At 49.9% G+C, this 21140-nt stretch overlaps 1 protein-coding gene across 1 annotated transcript; it reads left to right on the top strand.

Annotated features, from left to right (window-relative positions):
• Positions 1-482: 482 nt before the first annotated feature.
• Nt5c1a (5'-nucleotidase, cytosolic IA) lies at positions 483-19387 on the top strand. The gene is made up of 6 exons (XM_026393481.2): positions 483-728; positions 8772-8939; positions 9400-9529; positions 11207-11329; positions 13315-13499; positions 15033-19387. Exons 1-6 carry the CDS (start codon positions 603-605, stop codon positions 15396-15398), a joined length of 1098 nt encoding a protein of 365 aa, XP_026249266.1. The 5' UTR covers positions 483-602; the 3' UTR covers positions 15399-19387.
• The last annotated feature ends 1753 nt before the right edge of the window (positions 19388-21140 follow it).

Here is a 21140-nt window from a genome sequence, read left to right as displayed (position 1 = left end):
TGCCCCCCGCTGAGGAGCAGGTCCCTGTTGGTAGTTGGAGTTGTCCATCCACCTCCTCCTCAGTCCGCAGGATGCCTAGGGTCTGAAGGAAGGGGACTGCTCATGGTCCTAGGATTCCAGCATTCTGGCATCCGAGGGGTTCAGAGGGACGGTTAGCTTTGGAAAGGAGGGTGGAGAGTCACTTTCCATTTTCTCTTTTAGTGATCACTCTAGGTGAGAAAAGTTGTCAGATCTCCCCTCTCTCCATGCCCTTGAACATCATCCTGACAATCCCGAATCCGCAGCACCCTACAAGCTTGCAAATCTGGAACCGCATCCCTCCATTTGCTTCAGGCGCGGGTCGGTCGGGAAAGGAGAGTTCAGCTGTACCCCGCACCTATAGCAGCAGCAGCACGCCGGCGACAGAGAGGGCGAGCCTAACCTCCCGGGTCCCCCACCCGGCGGCGGGCGGGCGGGCGGGGCGGCGGCTCACGCGGACACCCTGGCCGCTGCTGCCCGCCCTCTTCTCACGCCCCGCCGCGCCTTCCCTCCCGCAGCCCAGCCCCGCGAGCTCCGCGTCTCCGCAGCCGCCTGCTCCGGCCCGGCAGGGTCAGAGCTGGAGCATGGAACCCGGGGAGTCCCGGGAGGCCCGGGAACCTGGACCCGGGGCAGAGACCGCCGCGGCCCCGCGCTGGGAGGAGGCCAAGACTTTCTATGACAACCTCGCGCCCAAGAAGAAACCTAAATCGGTAAAAGCGGGGCATGCATGGATGGGGAGATCGGGCCGGGAAAGGGTCACCCAGAGGCGGGTTTGCAAGGCCCCTGGGAAGGGACCCGTAGTGCCCCTCTGGGAGGGAACGCAGCTCCTCTGCTCCAGAATGCGCCCAGCAGTTGGCTCAGGCTCGGGTTTATTTTGGGAGCTCTGTTCTGGTGGTTGTGTGTTGTTGTTTCTTTCTTTCTTCTCTTCCCCCCCCCACCCGGGGCTCAGTTTCCACACCAGGATCCCCCTCCCCCCAAGTGTTATCACTGCTCAGATTGGGCTGCGACCCCAGATTACCTCCTTCCCCACTATCCGGGGTGCTCGGGTGCACTTGTTGGCAAAGCTGGTCAACCCCGCCTGAAGCAGCGTCCCAGGCTCCGGTAACTCGAAACTGGAAACCCGGCTCCTCTCTGTGTGCTCCCCTCTCCACTTATCTGGGCACCGGGCTCGGGACCCAGACCTCTGTGTTCGGGCCATAGCTTGGGGCCCTGCTGTCGGTGTCGGGATGCTGCCCTCCCTTCTTGCTCCAGGCACTGGAGATCTGCTCTGTGCGCTCAGGCCTTTGTGCCCCTCATTCTAGGGTCCCAACGCTGGGTTCTGCACCCCAGTAGCAAGCTCTGCTCCCCCTTTGAAATGGACATTAACATCCTAAAGTTGAGTCCAACCTTTGAGACCTCACACAGAGGAAAGAGCTCCTCTTCCCCTGTGGGATAAATCATAAAGCTCTGGTCTGCCTTTAGCCTTGCTCAGTCCATCTTCCCAGATCACAGAGCTTGGGGAAGGGACTGAGGATAAAGGCTGGCCCGGATGTATTCACCAAAGACCTTTAAGCTTCCTTTCAAAGAGCCTTTGGAAGCTCACCCCAACAGTCATTCTTTGGACATCTCTAGGCCTTGGTCATCCATAGCATTGAGATATTGATTAAACTGTGTCCCAGTCAAAGGAGTTCACAGTGCACTGTTGGAGGCTCTGGAGATGGTGGGTGCTCAAAAAAAGATCCCACATGGTGCAGTGGGAGCATAGAGGAGGGAGTGGCTGCCCACCAGGAAAGGCTTTGTGGAGTTGGTATTTCAGCTGACCTTAAAACTTGAGTAGATGGAGTTTCCCAGGCAGAGAGGGAAAAGATGGAGATGTCTTTGAAATCAAGGACTGTGTTTCAGAATCAGGACTCAGTAGGAAAATGTGGGGTAATTCAGAGAAGAGTAACAGAGATGCTGTTGGGTGGAGGAACTTGGGGCTTGTGGACAGGGCCTTAGTGAGATGAGGTTTTCAAACTAGGTTCTGTGGAGACCCATGTTTCAGGGGGCCTGCAGACAATTGAATACAATTTTCTTTCTTCTTTAAACTATGTTTTAAACTATTAAAAATATGTGATAAAGCCCAACTCACTCAAATGTGTTCATTGGAGATTTCAGCACTATGGGGACCAGAGACATATTAACTTGTGCCACAGGTTTATTATTATTACATTTTTAGCAAACCTCAGAATAAAGCTTTTCCTCAGTTCTATTTAATAGAAAAGCATCTTGAGATTGTCAGCCCCATTATTTAACAAAATTAAAACCATTCCCACTTGCAACCACTTATCTGTATGAATCAGGGCTTTCTCAACCCTGCCCCAAAACAAAAACAGAAATAAATTGGCTGGATTCTAAAGCTTAAGTCTGCCCTGGCGTCCCCACCCCTGGTTTTATGTTTGTTCTCATCAAAACAACTGTGTTGTTTTTGTTGGTTGACTTTATAATAAATACATTCATAAATATATATTATATGTTTGAATTTGTAAAATAAGCTCATACCTATTATTTATGGCAATATGATTTTCATATTGAGGTTCTGCCTAAGAGTTCATCTGAATAAAAGAACAACCTACATTTAAAAAAAAAAAAAACATGGAGACCATAATGGACCTATTATAGGATTTTTCAGCAGGGGATTAAATTGGTCCCCCCCCACACACTTTTTTTTCCTGATCCCAGTTTCATTCTAGATGATCACTCTAGGGCTGTTTGCTGGATGGATTGGAAAGGGCAGATCTGGCAGAAGGCATAATAGACAGAAGGCAAAGCTAGATTGATGTTGTGGCCTGGGGGCTGGAGAGGAGATGGATGTTGGAGATTGGAGTGTTCCAAATCCTATTCCTCCCCAAGCACCAAGAACCAGGGAGCTCAGGCCCAGAGGTCAGTCATGACCCCTCCAGCCTCCCTCATGGATCTCTGGGAGGCAAGGAACCTGGAGGCTTCCCAGCTCCTATTCCTTCCTGTAGTAGCCCCTCTTCCCACAGGCTATTTTGGGGGCTTTAGGCCTCCTGGGCCCCATCAGGGCCTGGCCCGGACTTATTCTTATTCCCAGGAGCCTGAGAGAAATATTTAACTGAGTGAAGGCACATAGGAGGCCCTCACCTTATGGGGTCAGAGGACTTCCTCAATCCAGAGCTCTTCTGTCCCTTTCTCCCAGCCACCCTTCTCTCTCTAAGTCCTTCCAGAAATAATAGGTTTTGGCTCTGTTCCTATCTTGGGTGCACTAGGCAGAATCATGTTGATTTATATGGAAGCTTCTCAGGCAGGCTGGAGTGGGAGTGGTAGCTGAGCTGCCCTCTATTAATCTTCCTTCCCCACCCCCTAAGTCAGAGCAATGCCTCAGCCCCAGCAGAAGGCAGGGAGCTGGCAGGACTCTGGCTTCCTAGAGCCAGAGCTTCCACTGAATTGTTTTGACCCATTTCCCAGTCTGAGATGTGGGCTGCTTTCTGATTTTGGTGCACCTGACAACGCGTGACCAGGTGTTAGAGATTTGGCCAGGCTCAGGAGGGTCTCTAAGCACCCCCTCACCTGTTCTTCCGGTCAGCTTGGAGTCTTGACTGCCATTCACCTATTCCAGCTGGAGCGCATTTCCTATAGCAGCACATGCCCTGGAGGCCCTTTGACCCCACTTTACTTGTGTTGTGTTGAGAGTGGTCTGGGGGTGGAGAGCAGAGTCCTTGTCTTGGGAATTCCATTTGAGAGGGAAAAGATGCCCTGTCCTGAGACTCTGCCTCTCACCATTTCTCCCAATCTGGAAAGGGAGGCTAGGGAAGGTATATCCAGGGAAGTCACTAAAGTAACAGAGGTTGAGGACTTCTGGGAGCCATTGAGGAGGGCCATATCAAGGGAACTGCTGTGTGGACAGAGGCCAGGATAGAAGTCGAAAATTGGGATCTCATCTTGGCTCTGCCTTGACTTTGCTGTGTGGTGTAGAGCAAAACTGCCCCTCACTAGCCTACTTCCCTATCTGGAAAAGAGGGAAGTAGAGACTCCTGGGGCCAAGGCAGCCAGGATGATTTTTCTTGCAATGGTCAGGAGTGGGATGAGATGGGGTCTGGGTAGCTCGGCCAGAGGAGACTCAGGACTTGGCAGTCTGGCAGAGACTGTGAGACAGAAAGTAGGGACTGAGACCTTGGCTGGCTGCCTGGGCTGGAATGACAGGCTTGGGAACCTGCCTGAAGGGACGGGGGAGCAGCTGGCTCTCTGTCCTTCAAGGGAGCATGGGTCTGTCCCTGGGGTAGTACGCCCAGAGGATAGGGTAGGCTAAGCCCTGTCTCAAAAGCATATAGAATTCCTAGATTCATGAAGAGTGAATGTCCGCACCTCTGACCCTACCCTTACCATCCATGGCCATCACCCTATCACCCTTTTCCTTTAGGGCTTTTGACTTTAGCTTCTTCCTTGAAGGATCACCAGTGTTGATGGGGCTAGGGGGGTGCCCAGCCCAAGGAAACACAGACATACAATGTTCAGCAACTGGGAAAGACATTTGGGTTGAGCCTAGGAGGAGGACCTGTTCCACCAGTCCTTACACTGACCCTACTTGCCACATACACCATCTTGGTTGGGGTTAAAAACTAATGCTTTGCAAACTGAAGTCAGTCAGTCACATGACCTTGGGGAATTCTTTGGCTCTCCATTCCATTTTTAGGTTCTAAAGCTGCACTAGCCACTAACTATATGTAGATATATAAGTTCATTAAAATTAAACGAAATTAAAAACCCAGATCTTTGGTCTCATTAGCTACACTTCAGATTGCTCCATAGCCACATGGACAGCACAGATAATGGAACATTTGCATTATCACAGGAAATTCCACTGGACAGTGTTCTTCTTATGAATGGCATGAATCCCTGCCTTGAAGAAAATCATAAGTAAGATCTACGGTGGCAGGGGTCTCCTGTATTGTTTTCAGCTATGTCCCCAGCATAGTGCCTGTCACATGGTGATCAGCGTTATCAACTGTTTGGAGCCCAGGTTTGACCCCAGAAAGAACCAGTGGGGTGGGATCCCTAGTCCACAGGGCTACCAGGAACAGGCCAGAATTTAAGGTCTACTCACAAGTCTTTACTTCAATCTGAGCCCCTGTCTCCTTATCTATAAAGTAGGAATCATGATCTAGGACTTCCCAGGTCACAGAGATGTGGAAGGACTCTCTGGGTGTCCATGAATCCCTTGGGCACCCACATTCTGATCCTTGCCAGGGACTAAAAAGAGTCCAGCTGCTATCTGTGGTGTCAAACTCCTCTCCCCTTTCCACCAGAAGTTGAGTGTCTTAGACCATTTGGGCTGTTATAACAAACAGTGCCATAAACTCGGTGATTTTTACTGTAAACAACATAAATTTATTTATTTATGGAAGCTGAAGTCCAAGATCAAGATACCAGCAGACCGGTATCTGATGAGGGTCCACTTTCTGATTCAAAGATGGAAACTTCTAGCTGTGTCCTCACACGGTGGAACAGGCAAGGCAAGCTCTCTTGCCTCTCTGGTGTCTCTTGTAGGACTACTAATCCCATCATGACCTGATCACCTCCCAAGTCCTCACCTCTTACTACCATCACCTTCCCTACCACACCATGAGCTCTGAGAACAGGAGCCATGTCTCTACCCAAGCTCAGGTGCCTGGCATAAAAAACTGGTCAATGTCCGCTAGTTTTACACCAACTAACAAAATATTTTCTGGGCACCTGCTATATTTGAAGCAATCTGAACAGATGAGGGCACTGCATTGGAATTTCTGTTTCATGTTAAGTTTTTCGTCTTTGTTTCGTAACCAAGGATTGAACTCAGGGTCACTCAGACACTGAGCCACATCCCAAGCCCTTTTTTTGTATTTTATTTAGAGACAGGGTCTCATTGAGTTGCTTAACGCCTCAATTTTGCTGAGGCTGGTTTTGAACTCAAGATCCTTCTGCCTCAGCCTCCTCAGCCACTGGGATTATAGGCATGTGCCCCTGTGCCTGGCTCCATGTGAAGTTTTTTATTGCACACACTTTCTTATTGAAATATGTTAAAAGTATATTGATGCTGGGCCCAGTGGTGCACACCTGTAATCCCAATGACTCTGAGGCTGAGGTAGGGAGATTGCAAGTTTGTGGCCAGCCTCAGCACCTTAGTGAGACTCTTGTCTCAAAATTTAAAAAACTTTTAAAAGGGGAGTGTTGTAGGCAAGCTCTCTGGTGTGTCTTTTATAAGAATAACTAAACCCATCATGACCGGATCACTTTCCAAAGGCCTCACCTCTTACTACCAATACCTTGAAGATTGGGTGACGGCAATAAGTGGCAGAGCACCCCTGGGTTCAATCCAATGAATGTGACATAACTTTTCTATGTTCATATGTGAATATACCACCAGTGAAACTCCACATCATGTACAACCACAAGAATGGGATCCTAACTAGAACAAGTTATAGTCCATGTGTATATGTCAAAATAAACTCTACTGTCATGTATATCTAAAAAGAAAAAATAATTTTTTAAAAAAATTAAAAACATATATAAAATGTATATGTGTGAAATATTTTTGAAATATGTTAAAATTCAAGAGGTATTAAAGGTTTGCTGAGCACCTCTCTGTGCCAGGCACAGAGATATAATAATGAAACCAGACATGGTGGCACACATTTGTAATCCCAGCGACTCAGGAGGCTGAGGCAGGAGTATCACAAGTTCAAGTCCAGCCTCAATAATTTAACAAGACTCTCTCTCTCTCTCTTTTTTTTTTTTTTTTTTTGTGCTGGGGATTGAACCCAGGGCCTTGTGCATGCAAGGCGAGCACTCTACCAACTAAGCTAAATCCCCAGTCCAGGATCCTGTCTCAAAATTAAAAAATAAAAAACTTCTGAGGGCTTCGCTTGCTGGTAAAGTGCCCCTGGGTTTAATCCCCAGTACTACTACTGGTACCAATAATAACAATAACAGATGAGATACTCATGTTCCTGCTTCCTTCCTAGAATTCACCTAGAAAAACGTTAAATAAGCGATTATAATTTAATGTTAATTGTTCTAAGAAGAAAACCCACAGGAGAGGTATCAAATGGAGACTGTGGTGAGGGTAGTCCTCCTAGAGGTGACAGTCTAATTTGGGACCTGTAGGTTGAGTAGAAGTTAGCTGGACAGAGAGTATGAGAAACAGCATATCCGCAAAGGGAACGACATGTGCAAAGGCTCAGAGGAAGAATGGGAGGGTGTGTCAGTTGTGAGAAAGGTCACATTGAACAAGACTGGGAAAGCAGAAGCTGAGAGTGGAGAAAGAGAAAGGGGTCTATTGGGAAGGACTTCCAACTCCGTACCGAAGGCTGCCAATTCCACTCTGAAAAGAGTGGTCACCACTGAAGAGGTGGGCTGTGCTCCCATCTGCACTTGAGGAAAATCCCCCGACAGCAGCATGGGAGAGAAACTGTAGAGGGTGAGAGGTGCTGATGGCCTGGTGTCTGGTAGAGAAGACAGAAAGAAGCTGGACCTTGGTCGTGTTGACTGCTTGGGGTGATTGACTAATGGAGAATGGAGTCGGGGAAGAAGAAGGAGTGAAGCCGCGTTGGCTTCACTTTAGGGTTCTGCTTCTGTGGACAGTGGTGTGTGGGAGACCAACCTCGCACGTGACTGTTAACTCCCCTGCTGGGCGATGTGACCTCAGGCACCCATGCTGCTAGACTGCCCTGCTCTTCTAGGGTTCAAGTGACCTGTGTCTTCCTGCCCAGGCTGTGTCTTCCTACAGCCCCATGGGTGGAGCTATGCTCACCTGTTCCTTTGTAATCTTACCCCTTGCCCTGTTTAGGATAGAATGTTCCATGGAAATGTCTTGTATGTGTGTCCCCTTCTCTTACTGTGCCTTGGGTGTGGCCTACCCAGGTGTCAGTCAACCTGCTGACAGTGGACATCATGAAGATAGACTCAGCCCCCTGAAACCTGACCCCTTGCCTCATTTGAATAGCTTCTCCTCAATAAAAGGGGTCAGCAGGTGCTCTCGCGCTCTCTCTTCCTGTGGACCTTTAAGGTCAGAGGAGCTGTCACAGTGACCCAAAGAAAAAGGTATTTGTGTCTCTTGTGTGGTTATTTTGCGCAGCCCAGTTAGCCCAGTTTACCTGGAGTGATCCCTGAGCCATTTAGTCGCTAAAATGGAAACCCAGCAGCAGTGCTGTCTACCCTTCTGGTGGAGCTCTGGAGTGGATGGTGGTGCTGAGCCCAGAGGTGAAGGAAAGAAGGAGGGATCAAGTTGGGGGTGGAGGAAGTGGTGGGAATTCAGCCTCAGGCATGATGAGTTGAAGCTGGGGCAGTTGGATATTTGAATCTGGAGCTCAGGAGACAGATCTGGGCTGGAGATAAATTTTCTTATGTAATTGCTATGTTCCTGGCCATCAATTTCTTCCTTAGGGCATGTAGCTCTCATTTCCTAATGGAAACCACCTGGATCTCAAGCATCAGTCATACTTGGGCCACATACATCATATTCATTTTTCTGTTGTATTCAGATGTCCCAACCAGATTGCGAACTCCCTGAGGGCATGTCCCTCCTTCAGATTGCACTCTAGATGGCAAGCCGTCCTCTGCCTCTGGGTTCTCTGTAAACAGGGTCCTAGCCTGTCTTCCTCTTCCCAGACTGAGTCTCTTTAGGGAAAAGCCTGGGCCTGGGTCCTTTCTACGTCTTCAGTAGCTGAGGGGCTTGCATAGGAACACCTGCCCCGGAGCAAGTCTGAGTGACAGCCCTTACTCCTGCACCTCTACAGCCCAGGCCTCAGAATGCTGTCACCATTGCTGTGTCCTCCCGAGCCTTGTTCCGCATGGACGAGGAGCAGCGGATCTACACGGAGCAGGGCGTGGAGGAGTACGTGCGCTACCAGCTGGAGCACGAGAATGAGCCCTTCAGTCCCGGGCCAGCCTTCCCCTTCGTGAAGGTGAGGGGCAGGTCCTGCAGCTGCCCACAGAGTGCCTTCGTGGGGATTAGAAAAAAACACTCCCATGATTGTCTGAGCAGGGAAAAGGAGCCCCCTCTGTACAGATGCAACCCCACCGGGGCACAGGCTTGGCTAGGGAACAGAGCCTTTGTGGGAAGAAGAGGCCACCCCTCCTCTGGACTGATGTAGCCCTGTGCCAGGTAACCAGTTTGGTGAGTGAGTGGCCCTCACTCACCTCTTTTGTGAGGCGCTCCTGAAGAGCAAACACCCTGCACAGCGGTGGAGAAAGCCATTAGGAGATTGTCCCTATGCATTGTTCTCATCCCAGGTCTGCCTCCGACCTTCCCTCCCCTCCCCTCCCTTCCCCTGTTCTCTCCTCCCCTCCTCTCATTGGATCCCTGGCCACCAGCCCCAGGTATCCATCTAAGAATCTGAGCAACAGGGTGCCCTCTCCTTCCAGGCTCTGGAGGCTGTGAATAAGCGGCTTCGGGAGCTGTACCCCGACAGTGAGGATGTCTTTGACATCGTGCTCATGACCAACAACCATGCTCAAGTGGGAGTCCGCCTCATCAACAGTATCAACCACTACGGTAAGCAGGAGGCCCTACCACACCCCCGGGGATGGGCCACACCAATGCAGCATCAGTTGGTACCCACTGGACCCCTAAGTTCAGTGGTATGCTGGTGAACTGGCTGTTTACAAAAACAAAAACAAAAAACCCTGATTTGATATGTTGCCAGTTTTCAGGTGTCAATATTCCTGCAGTGGCTGATTTCAAGCCACCCATGGTTGAACAAAATTCAACCAAATATCTCACAGAATTCATTTGACCATAGGTTTTCCCAAGCCGACACAAGTCAGCTCCACACACAGTACACAGGCCCCACTCCCTGTGTGACAGCAGTACTTTCTGCCCCCATGCCTCTTTACCTGCAATGAAGCTTAAAGGCCACACAAAGCTGCTGGGAGAATCATAGGCAGTTGCCAGAGTAAAAGTGCTCTGTGTCTCAGTCCACACTTTTGATTAAAAATACTTGCCGAGTGTGGTGGCACACACCTGTCATCCCAGTGGCACAAGTGGCTGAGGCAGGAGGATCGTGAGTTCAAAGCCAGCCTTGGCAACTTTGTGAGGCCCTAAGCAACTCAGCAAGACCTGTCTCTAAAATATGAAAAAGCGCTGGGGATATGGCTCAGAGACTAAGTGCCCTTGAGTTCAATTCCACGTACCCACCCCTCAACAAAGATATTAGACCCTCCAGAGCTGGCTTCAGATGAAGAAAATAATTTATTAGGTTCCAGAGTGTCTCAGAACCTTGGGGCAGGAAGTAAAATTGGCCCACAGAGGCCGGAAGCCAAGTTCTGGAAAGCCCTTACTTATGCTTCTCTAGCAAATTAACATTCTCTTTCTCTCTCTCTCTCTCTCTCTCTCTCTCTCTCTCTCTCTCTCTCTCTCCCTGGCGGCCCCCAAACTGGATTTCTCTGCTTTCTGAATATAAAACAAGGAAAAGCAGAGAAATCCAGTTTAGGGAGAGAGAGAGAGACAGATTTCTAAGACCTTGTTTTAAGGAAACAAGCTAATCCAGTTGGCTTTATTTAATTTACTTTAATAATTCTTTATTTGGGGTGCTAGGGATTGAATCCAGGGCTTTGTGCGTAAAAGCATGAGCTCTACCACTGAGCTATGCCCCCAGCCACCAGTTGGCATGTTTAAAATATTAATTTCAAATTTATGGGAGCAGGAGTGATACTAAAAATATTTAATCGCCTGTATGATAGGTGCTGAGCAGTCCACACGCACCAAGTAGATAGTGCTGGAGCTGGCCCTGAAAGACCTCTGTGGTGCTGGGCATTTCACCTTTCTGTGGACTTTGGACTGTGGACTGTGAGCTGTGAGGAGGACAGGGGTTCTGGGTGAGGGGCTGAAGTAGTGATAGATCACTTAAAACAACAGCAGCCGTCGACCAGCAAATATTTTACACCCTTGGCAGCCATGGGGACTAACTGTTTGACAGCTGGGTCAGGTGTCTATAGCATCCTGATTCCCTGACAAGAGGGAATTTCTGTGAGCTGGGCACTTTCATCTCCATGTCATTGATGAAGGGTGAAGGGGCTCAGAAGGGAAATGCTGGCCTAAAGTCACAGAGAATCACTCTGCTGCCCACCACCACACGAATCCAAGATGGCACTCCTTAAGCACAGAGAACCCATTCTAAAACCTGGAGGATTGACCCTGGCCTCACCTGGGTGCTCTCTGCCTCCTCCCCAGATCTGTTCATCGAGAGGTTCTGCATGACAGGAGGGAACAGCCCCATCTGCTACCTCAAGGCCTATCACACCAACCTCTACTTGTCAGCTGATGCAGAAAAAGTGCGAGAAGCCATTGATGAGGGTAAGTCAGAATGAGGAGGGAAAATACAGGAAGTCTAGCAAAGTGGTCTAAGAGGTGGGAGGCCTGGGTCCTAAAACTATACAGGTACTGGGAGTTGCTATGGTAACTAGAGAGGGGCCTGTGCCTAAACTCCTGTGATCTGTTTATAAAGTCTGAAAACAAGGCCCCACCTATTCTATTTCCCTACCTCCTGCTCTACTGTGTTAAAGATGGATTTATTCATCAGCATTACCCAACCTTCTGTTTCCATGGAAACCCTCCTTACAGCCCAGAAAGCTACTTCCTTCTAAGATTCCTCCAGGTCAGTGAGAGTTCTGATTCCTGTATGATCATGGGCAGTTCCTGCCCTTTTTTGAGCCAGTGGGATGGGGGATCCATATCCGGTCCAGCCAGAGTGATGGGCTCAGGAAATGGCCAGCATCTCCAGCAGTTGGGCTGGCCAGAGCTAAAGTGAGGCCAGGAAATCCAGGGGCAAGTTCCAACAAAGGGGAGTTCTCTCTATGAGCCCTTTTCAAGGGGAGACTATGGTGGCCAGGATAGACTCAGTCCTCCCCATGGGGTGTGTATCCAACTCACTCAGGCTATGGAGGAAGAAGGACTGCCCGGCTGCCTGAGAAGACTCCCCAGGCTGAACACTACAGTGGCAGGATTCATATCCACTTTTCTCTTCCTCTTTCTTGCTTTCTCCTGCCTGTAAGCCTGGCCACTCTCCTGATGCCTCCCGCTCCTGGGCTGTTGGGAGCTCCACAAGGCTTCTTTAATCAGGACCCAGGAGCCATTTTCCTGGGCAGATGTCACACTCCCTGGTTGAGGCCTGAGTGCTGACATGTAGGCATGCTTCTGTGAGCCTGTAACCTGACCTCAGGCTAGGGAGCAGGAGAGTGGTCTGGAGGGAGGCCCTGCTTAAGGGTCAGATGGTTCTGGATCACCTTGGCTTTGGCATTAGCAGAGCTGAAAAGGTGCCAAGCCTGATGCCCAGGGGCTGCCCTGCTGTTGGCATCCTCAGGCTTGTGAGGTTGCTGTGAGGCCTGTACTGTTCACTCCTCCTAAAGCTCTGCTGAGCCCTGCCTCTATGATCCTGGATTCCCAAAGAGCAGGACAGAAGTGGCCTTCAGAAAGATGAAGACAAGCTGCCAGGTTTCCAGCCTCTTAGCACCTGTGCTCTGGGTCCAGGGCAGCTCTAGCCTTTAGCCTGGGTTCCCACAGAGAAGACCCAGTTATGGAGGCTGCACACAGTCAAAGGCAGCTTGTGCTACCACCCCATAGGGCCACCTGTATTGTTTCATGGAACCCTGAATGGCCAACCTGCCCTGAGTAGGGCATACCTGGGAACCATTGTGGTTGTAGACATGGTGCCCACACCCATCCCATCCCTAATGCAGCCTGGAATCTCAGCCCCAGACAGAGCCATAAGGACCTTAATTTTATCTTGGCCCAGAAAAAGGTGAGTGACTTATCACAGTGAACAGCAAGGGAGTGACCAGGGCTAGCCAGAGTAAAGGGCTCCTTTCCAGACCCTCTGTAGATCCATATCAGGGGTCTGTGAGGAGCCCTGGGCAGGAGAGCAGGTCCTTCTTCCCAGGACCAGCTCTTTGGCTGATCCCTAGCATGATTTTTCTTGGTATTAAAATTCCTTCATACTATTTGGTAAAGAACTCCTGCCCTGAGCCCTCTGAAGCCTCCTCCTGCCTCCAGGACTGTCCCAGACCTCTCCACATAGGTGAGGTCCCTTAGCACCCAGTGTTGAAGCTACAGCTCTGTCTACTCCTATGGCCAATGTCCATGAACTAACTACTGTTTTTTAGATATTTTTAACACTAGCTCTCATTAACCTTGCCCTCTGTCCTGGTGGGGGAGAGCAGGTGGGTGAGCGTAGTCAGAGTGAACCCTCTCTGGCATAGCCTGAGACAGCCCTCTCTTGCACCACCCAGGGGGCCCCTATTGCCTGCCCTGAAGACAGACAATGCTTGCCTCTCTCTGCCCAGGGATTGCAGCTGCCACCATCTTCAGCCCCAGCAGGGATGTCGTTGTGTCCCAGAGTCAACTGCGCGTGGCTTTCGATGGGGATGCTGTGCTCTTCTCAGACGAGTCAGAGCGCATTGTCAAGGCGCATGGGCTGGACAGATTCTTCGAGCATGAGAAGGCCCATGAGAACAAACCTTTGGCCCAGGTGCTCTACATCGTCCCAGAACCCCTGAGAAGAACAAGGTGGCTCCCTAGAACCTGCCCTTGGTCAGAACCAAACCTGGGTTCAGCCCAGACTCTAGCCAGATCCCCTCACCTAACCTAAATCCCTCGTCCCTCTCGCTGGGCCCCAGCCCCCTCAGTGAGCTCCCACCCCTTCACTCAGTCCCCATCATCCTCACTGAAGTCTCCATGGTCTCTCTGAGCCCCATCTCTGAACCTCTTCCCCTTCCTTGCAGCTCCATTCCCTTTTCTGAGGGCTCTGTCCCTTCCTGAAGTCCTCCTTCCTTTCTGGAGCCTAATCCCCTTTCTGAGGTCTCCACCCCTTCTCTGAAGTTCTCATTCTCTAAGTCCCCACATCTTGTCTGAAACTCCCACTGCTCTCCAAAGGCCTTACCTCCTCCCTCTGAATCCACCATCCTGTCTCTGGATCCCTCAACTCCTCTCTGGTATCACCTCTGAGTAAGCTGTTCCTGAAGAAACTCCCGTTCCCCTTCCTGGAGGACAGGAAGAACTGAATTGGCAGCCCACATGGGGCAGGCCCACTGGAGCAGGGACATCTGGCTGGGGCATGGGGTGGGGCACTGGGACAGACTGTATGCTTGGGCCACTTCCTGCTATGCCTCGGTTAGTGGGATCAGGGACTTCAGTCACACTCAGATTGCTCAATGGCCCTCTGAGAATGGAACATGTCTTAATACTTGTTGAAAATTTCTTGGGGTTGGAGCTGTGGGGTTCTCCAGTCTTCCTGGGAGCTCCAGTTTGAATTTTTTGCCAAAAATCAGTTTCTCAGAGCAAGACAATTTTCCCACTAAGTGGTCAATAGAGGTCCAAGGACTACTGCTTGCTCTGAGTCATCCAGCAAGGCAGAAGTCTCTAAGCCTAGAAGCCCAACTTATTCCCAGCTACTTTTGAAATAAGCAGTCTTCATCATCTTCCAGTTCTTAATTCATATATCCTCATTAACTCATGTCTCATCACACTGTATAGAATTGAAGAGTTGGGACTTTTCATTGCTCTGGGCACTGTAGAGAAATAAATCCTTTCCCTGCCCTCAGAAAGCTTGAGTCTGGCATCCTGAGCCACCTGTGTGCCCAGGGGCAGGTTCATATTCACCAGATACACATTGGCCCCTGTGTCCCAGATGCTGGAGGGTGTCCATGCCATAGTTACTAATTTTAATATCTTCCCTTCTGGTGGGCACAGAAGGCCATGCTTACAGAGCTGCCAGACAGACACCTGCTGATGGGGGCATGGATAGATATGCACACTCACAATTGCCCTGGTACAGTTATTCTGGCACAGCTCCAATCTCAGTAAGACAGACTCCAGACTGTGGGTTCCTACAGCCCCACTGATGCACACAGGAACCCCAGCAGGTACAGCTAAACTACCGGAGAGATGTAGGGATCCTGAAAAGTTTTCTCATACCAACAAGGAGGACACTAGTGCCTCAGGGAGAGGAGGGGAGCACTCGTTGGGGAGGCTGAGCTCACAGTGTTCCCTTACTTTTTCACAGGGCCCCTTAAAGGGCTTCCTGGAGGCACTGGGTAGGCTACAGAAGAAGTTCTACTCCAAGGGCCTGCGGCTAGAATGCCCAATCCGCACCTACTTGGTGACAGCACGCAGCGCAGCCAGTTCTGGGGCCCGAGCTCTCAAGACCCTTCGCAGCTGGGGCCTGGAGACGGATGAGGCCTTGTTCCTAGCTGGAGCACCCAAGGGCCCCCTCCTGGAGAAGATTCGCCCACATATCTTCTTTGATGATCAGATGTTCCACGTGGCTGGGGCTCAGGAGATGGGCACCGTGGCTGCCCATGTGCCTTACGGCGTGGCACAGACACCCCGGCGGGCTGCACCTGCAAAGCAGGCCCCATCTGCACAGTAGCTGAGCCACTTCACTTCAGGCTCCCTGTCTTAGTTCCACACCTTGTCTGGTGGCCCCTTCTAGTTCCTCGCCATTCTGTCCTTCCGTATGTCTGCCCTCATCCCTTTGGGTGAGGTACTTGTAGGAAATCACACAGACTGGGTCAACGAACTGACTGACCATGCCCCCTTTTGGGCAAACACTGTGCCATGATCCTAGCTAGGACAGTAGGATCATGCAGAGTAGCTTGGTTTCAGGGAGAAGTTGATGGGACTGAGCAGGGGAGGGTCAGCAAAGCCAGGATGCTTCAGAAGGGGCTTGGGATAGAAACCAGCCCAGTGCAGTGCCAAGAAGTGGAGAAGGTGGACCTGGCATCTGAGCTCTGCCCTGGCATTAACTGCTTGACTTTAACTCCTTCCCTTCATGGTCCTCACTTCCCACATCTTTTAGGTGGTTTCCAAATTCTCCTTTAGCCAGAGAAGGGTTTTGTTTTGTTTTGTTTTTTGTTTTTTAATGAAATTGCCTTTTGAAGAAAGCATTCTGTGCCAGGGCTGCTGGGATGCAGCCTAGAATGTACAAATCACACAAAGGGACACTTTCTCTAGGCCAATTATAAAATGATACCTCTTCCTGTGGCCAGACCCAGGCTGAGGCTGGGCTACACAGCTTTGTTAACAAGGTATAGGCTGGATTTCAGCCCCCAAGTACCCCCTCAGCCCAAAGGCCTTTGTTAAAGGACACAATGTTCCATAGCAGCCCTGTATATATCTTTCCATGTTTGGAAATCAATGGACAATGTGACCCATCTGCTTCCTAGAATTCTCTAACCTGGACCATCAGGGGTCAGCTGCCAAGGTGGAAGTTTTGCAGAAAGGAGTTGGGAGGAAATTGAACCTGCACGCAAGTTCTCCTTCAGCCAGCAGGGGGCACTGCAGGCTCTTCCTGGAGAGGAGTTTTGGTAGCTGCTTCAGATTTTAGCCAAGATTCAGTTGTTGTGCCTGCTAACCCCCTCTTATTGGCCCTTGGTCCTGTTGTGCTGTTAAGCAGCTCTGCCAATGGGGAAAGAGGTGGAATATCTGTGGCCCCAAACACAGGAAGAGAAACCGCAGTGTCTGAAGTGAGCAGTTGTCCATGCTGACCCAGAGGGTAAGGCACAGCCTGGGTGAAGTAGGAAGTGTCAGGAGGTCTGATCTGAGACCCAAAAGTACCAAGGCAGTGATGACTTATGAAGGAGCTGGATGTGCACCAGGCAAAATTCTCCCACTGTGGATAGTGAGCCGAAGGCAGTCAGAGCTGCTTTGGAAGTAACGAGCTCTCTGTCACTGGGATGTTGTGTAAGGGATTCTGGAATGAGGCAACCTCCACTCTTCCAGAAGTTCCTGCAGCACCTCCTTCACCACCTCCAGAGAGCCCTGATGAATCAGTCTCCTCCTTTGCCGAGCAGCCTTGGCTCTCTGGGAGAAAGGAAAGAAGCATGAATGGCTGATGCCCATGGAAGACCAAGAAGGGGTGAGCAGACATCTGTGCGTGCACTGATTGCCCATCTCCCCAAGGATCCTAGCTATGAGTGGGCACTTCGCAAAGAAAACCAAAGGCATCATTAGAGGGGGCAAGAGCCTATAGGTGTGGGGGTGAAGGGCAACCTTGGAAGCCCACCCAACCTTTGTCTTTCTGAGCACTCAGCCCAGGGTCTGAGTGAACACATGTCCCAGGCAGTGTGGCACCAGGTAGCAGTTGCAGAAAGATAGTCCAGGAAGGAGGAAAAAGAAGACCGAGGTGCTTCCAGAAATGAGTATCAGTTTGGGCCAGAAAAGAAGTGCTGGCTGTGCTTGTGCTCTGAGTGTCGGAGGCCCAGAGAGGCTGTTTGCAGGGAAGAAGGGCAAGGCTGGACTGAGTGGCCGAGACAGACTTTACCACAGCTGCCTTAGGGCCACTGGCATCATGGCACCCAGATGGGCGTGTAATGAAGGTGTTTTTGTACGCAGCCATTTCCATCACATAACCAGGACTCTTTGGGCCAGCAGAGGCAGCCTTGGGGCAGAAGGTCTGGTATGGAGCTTCCTCTACAATCAGTGCTCTTTGCCTGGCCATGGATGCTGTGCAACCTAAGAACAGTCACAGGGAAATGAAAAGGAAGAGAGAGGGAACTCGGCCTCAGGTCCCCTCCATTTTGGCAGGAGGTGACAAAAAGCCTCTGGCCTGCCTGCCACTGGGGTCACAGTCATGCTCTTGGAGGAGCCTCCAGGACTCACAGAGCCAGTGGCCATAAGAAGCCTACCAAGCTGGACACAGTCCAGGCTTATAGAATGGCATCAGGCTGCCTCACTAAGAAGGACTTATGCATGGTGAGGGCAGCAGATGTCACCAAATTGAGATAAACTTCAGAGATTCTAAAACCCATGAATTCCATCCCGAGGGCCCAGCGAAGAACACCACAGACCCTTCAGTTCTCTCGGGAAGCAGGAAAATATGATGCTAGAAGCAGAAAGATAAGGTACAATAAAAGCTGTGGATTTCACTGGGGCATCATTAATAGCTATAGAGAGCCTTGGGCAATGAAGAGACACTGAAGGTCCAAACTCTATTACTGAAACCACAAATGAGCACCTCAAGCCTAGAAAAGAGCTTTCAGAAGCTGGAGTAAAAAGCTGGGGGCAGGTTTCATCACAACCAGACAAGCCTTCTGATGATCTCAGTACTGAAGAGGGACCCAGAGGTGGGGAGCATTGTTGATTGAATCACCAGGAAATTAAAAAGCCAGATGAGCATCAAAGCCCCAGGCCTGACTTAGGACTGCAGCACCAGGGCAGAGGTGCCACAGCTTCTGGAATGCTGGACCCTTTAGTTGAAACCACCACTTCCCCAAGTTCTGCAGATCACTGGACCCAGGAGTGTTTGCCAACAATGGAAGTGACCCAATGGAACTGCCACTTAGCAGGAAAGCAGAAGCCCTGTTATTAATCACCAAGACTGCTAAGATCATTACAGATAGCCCCCTCCCCTACCTGAAAGGCAAATCAAAGTAGTGGGAATGTAACAGAATATGTCAGGAACAAAAGAAAAGAAACCAGCAAGAAGTTCAAATCCAAGATGAATCCAATATTATAATGATATTCAGCTGGTGTACACCCATACAGCCAAACTGATGGTCAAAATATTGAAATACCTCCATACCGGGTGGTAAATAGCCCTGCCCTGAATCCCCTGAGTATCCCTTGGTGACCTCAATTATTCTGGGTCCTACAGTGTGAATGCTTCATCTTCCCACGGTTCAGTCTTGCAGAGGCTGTGCTAGCACCATGGCCAGTGTCCATTCTGTTTCACGGTGTCCTGGCCTTGCTGGTTTAGGGAGCTAAAGTAACTTGCCCAAAGCCACCCAGATAGTGAGTGGCAGCCCTGGGACTCCCAGATGTGTCTGTATATTGCTGGGACCAGGCTCCCCGCTATTTTCCATACCATTCTACACGTAGTGATAGCAAGAGAAGTCCCACTCTGAGATCTTTACCAGAGAAGCTCTCTGGACAGCCAGTGAACATGTTGATTTCCTGCATGTGGAACTGATGGAATGCATCTGACTGGGTTGATTGTGGTTATAGATTCATAAATAGCTGAAAATCAATTTAAATCAGAGCCAAAGATTTGCAGATCCCTGGGGCACTTTCAAACAATCCCAAATTTGGTGGAACCTTGTTTGAAGACCCCTGGTTTGAGCGAATGAAGAATTTGATAAATGAGGGGCTCTTGTACCAAATATGACCCACCCCCTATTTTTGTCAAATTTCTAGATTTTTTTGTTATGTGCATGTGTTATTGAATTTTGGGTTTTTGTTTGTTTTGGTACTTGGGATTGAACCTAGGGATGCTTTACCATATCCTTTTTTATGTTTTATTTTGAGACAGGGACTCACTACGTTGCTTAGGTCCTGGCTAAATAGCCCAGCTTGACATTGACCTTGCAGTCTTCCCACCTGAGGCTCCTGAGTTACTGGAATTACAGGTGTGTGCCACCACACCTGCCTGGCAAAAAGCTCTTGCTATTTTTAATGCAGCATGTGCTCTAGTTTACACATGTCTCTGACTGCTTTTGTACTCCAGCAGCAGAGTTGAATGGTTACAAAAGAGACTATGAAGCAAAAAAATATTTTTTTCTGTCCCTTTACAGAAAAAAGTTTGCTGACCCCTGGGCTAAGACAACATACACAGCCACACCTCAGTGGGATGAACTAGGTCACATGCCCCGAAGCACATGAGGACAGAGGTTGGCTCCACTGCCAAGGGGGATGGGCTCTGTGCCCCTCTGATCCTTGCCTGCACTGCAAATCCATTTGAGGATTTAAGATTCCAAATTTTTATTATTCTCAAGTGACCCAAGCTGATGTGGGAGGGGCAGGGAGCAGGACCCTTGACTAGGGATGATCTGTGCTGGCTGTCCAGCATCTGCTCAGAATGGCTTTGTGTTTTCACCTCTTTATGGTCCTCATGGGGTCTTTTGGGCAGTGATGAGTGCTGGTAGAGGGATGGGGGATAAATGTAAACTTTGGATAAAGTGAAGTGCCCACTGTTGACTTGAGAGCCTCATATCAATGAGTCATCCATGTACATGCTCTGAAAACAAGGACAAATTCTTCATGAAGAGGGTTCCAAGAGGGCTTTGGCTGGCTCAGAGGTTATTTATCACATGAAAGATCAAAGTCCAGTAAAAGTTGGAATGACAGTTTTCTTGTGCTGTGAGGGTGTGAGCAACAAACTTCCCTTCACCAACAAGCTGTGGACCGGAAGTTTCCAAGATCCACCATAGAAATAGCAGTGTGGAAGTTGTCCCTCTAAGCCACGGTTGTTGTCACCATTCCATCATAAGAGTTCTCTCTTCTAAGCCCAGACTTGGCCTCAGAATCCTTCTCAACCCAGCATTCCAGGCAGTCTCTACCAGTGGGTTGGAGGTGAAAGATGAAACCTAGTTTGTCCTATCAGTGTGGCTATTGCTTTCCAGGAGTCCTGGATGTCCACTCTTTGATACTGTGCTGCAACTCTGAGGACACCAGGCTCTCACCTGATTCCAGTGAAACACTGTGAGGAGGAGGATAATGGCATCCCATGGTTGGCAGCTTATCTGGAAGGGGGCCTGAGAAGCAGTGTCCTGGGTTTTGTCCTGGGTCTCTAAGCAAAGTGCAAAACTCCCTCTTGCCGGTAGGTGGCACTGCATGCCCGCACTCAGCTGCCAGCTGTAGTGATTTTGAATCTGGTTTACTTATATCTTCTTTCATTCTACTTAATACTATGCTGGACTTTCCCTACCAAGTAGCCCTTGCCAGCCATAAAGGACTTCAGGTGCTCTGAAAATGTTTTCTAAGCATACCTGAGTGACGAGCTGATTGTTCTTGCCGATAAACACTGTGATTGTGTGGATGCACATAGTGTGTGCAACCAGATAAAAACTGTGCATGTGTGTATATTTACGTGGGTATGTGTAGTGGCTCAGGTAGCTCTTCTTCTGATGCTGTGTGTGTGTGTGTGTGTGTGTGTGTGTGCATGTTTGCACTCCTCACTAGGAGTGTACAAACTGTTATCTCCATTAATTGAGGATCCTCAGTTTGTGGGGGCCAGCCCTGCTTCTTGGAACTGGTTCTGGCAGTTCCCATCATCTCATGGACATTGCATGTGTGTAGCGTGGGGGCCACTGAGGTCAGTCCCCTTAGCCTTCTTCTGCAACTTCTAGCCTCTGGCCAAAGCCTTGGCTTTTAACCTGTCTCCCACCCCTACCTA

This window comes from Urocitellus parryii, chromosome 11 (genome assembly GCF_045843805.1).
Source record: "Urocitellus parryii isolate mUroPar1 chromosome 11, mUroPar1.hap1, whole genome shotgun sequence".
NCBI classification, from domain to species: domain Eukaryota; kingdom Metazoa; phylum Chordata; class Mammalia; order Rodentia; family Sciuridae; genus Urocitellus; species Urocitellus parryii.
This window is presented reverse-complemented; position numbering and strand designations above follow the sequence as displayed.